This window comes from Colletotrichum aenigma, assembly GCF_013390185.1.
Source record: "Colletotrichum aenigma strain Cg56 chromosome Unknown KSG_Cg56_contig01, whole genome shotgun sequence".
NCBI lineage: Eukaryota > Fungi > Ascomycota > Sordariomycetes > Glomerellales > Glomerellaceae > Colletotrichum > Colletotrichum aenigma.
Genome location: NW_023500907.1, coordinates 629,560 through 630,837, shown reverse-complemented (window position 1 = coordinate 630,837; position 1,278 = coordinate 629,560). Strand labels below are relative to the sequence as shown.

Genomic DNA, 1,278 nt, shown 5'->3' with positions numbered 1-1,278 from the left:
ATGGAACGAGAGTTGCAAGTCGGACTACCGATGGGTAAGTCTCCTTGCTTGACATTAGAAGCGCTTGCCACCGAATTGGCTGACAACTCCGCCAAGAATGGTCTCATGAGATGGGTATCAACCCCCTAACTGTAGATGAGCAGAGATTTAAACCCGCGAGCCTTGCAAAGGTCCAACCTACTTCGGGTTCAGATGAGGCGTTACTCCTGGCAAAGAAGTGGCGAGACAACTGCTGTGAACGGCATACAATCTGCAGCATACCGGGGCCAGCCTTCTTGCCAACACGAGTACTAGATCTTAGCGGGGGCGATCAAGGCCGAGTTTACCTCCGAGAAACTCAAGGCGAGAGCGGCGAGTACGCGGCTCTCGGCTATTGCTGGGGCTCAGGGGCGCCTGGACTGATTACCACGACAAAGAATCACCACTCTCATCTCGAAGGCATCGAAATCCACAGCTTGCCGAGTACAATTCGAGATGCAATCCATGCGGCCAGGAATCTCGATCTACAATATCTTTGGGTAGACCGCCTATGCATCATACAGGACTCTGCGGAAGACTGGGCCCATGAGGCGGCGCTCATGTGTGAGGTCTACTCTGGTGCCACCCTCACTCTCAGTGCCGACGGGAGCAACTCAGCAACCCAGGGTCTCTTCCAAACCGACCAAGCCCTCTCGAAGCTTGAGTATCGTACCTACATCGACCCCGAAGGAGATGTCACTCCGATGGTGCTCATCAAGCCGCAACCTCACCCAACGGTGTCGGGTCGCGCGTTGGATTTGAGCCAGCCCATTGTTTCAAGAGGGTGGACAATGCAGGAAAGGCTGATGAGCCGACGCGTGCTGCATTTAACGAGTGACGAGATGGCATGGGAGTGCGATTGTAAGGGGCTGGCCCCTAGGCTTGTTCAACGTAGAGGTGCCGTCGATTGACTATTCTAAGCTGAAGAAGGAGGAAAGGACTTTACAGGGATAGGCGCCTAGCAGCAGTGATGCAGACCGGGGCTAGGCGGTGTGCTACAGCAGAATAGTGGATTCGGCGGAGCTGGATCTCGGTAGCTGCTCCGGCAAAGCCGGAGATCTCGGCCGGGCTCTAGCCCGTTACAGCGATACCCTCATGGAGTGTGAGTGCCGTCGGGAGTCTGGCCTGTCCAAACAAGAACTGTCCCCAGGGCGTGAACACGACATGCAAAGCATTTACGACGCTTGGCGTCTTATTGTTCGATCATATGCAAAGCGATCGTTGGCGCACGAGTCGAATAAAATGCCGGCGCTTCGAGTT

The 1,278-nt window shown here is 55.1% G+C and overlaps 1 protein-coding gene across 1 annotated transcript; it reads left to right on the top strand.

Annotated features, from left to right (window-relative positions):
* CGCA056_v000177 (uncharacterized protein) lies at window positions 1–929 on the top strand (the record flags this gene model as incomplete). The annotated part of the gene is made up of 2 exons (XM_037315438.1): window positions 1–34; window positions 97–929. The coding sequence occupies 2 exons, from the start codon at window positions 1–3 to the stop codon at window positions 927–929; spliced, it is 867 nt and encodes a 288-aa protein (XP_037185070.1).
* Between the last annotated feature and the right edge of the window lie 349 nt (window positions 930–1,278).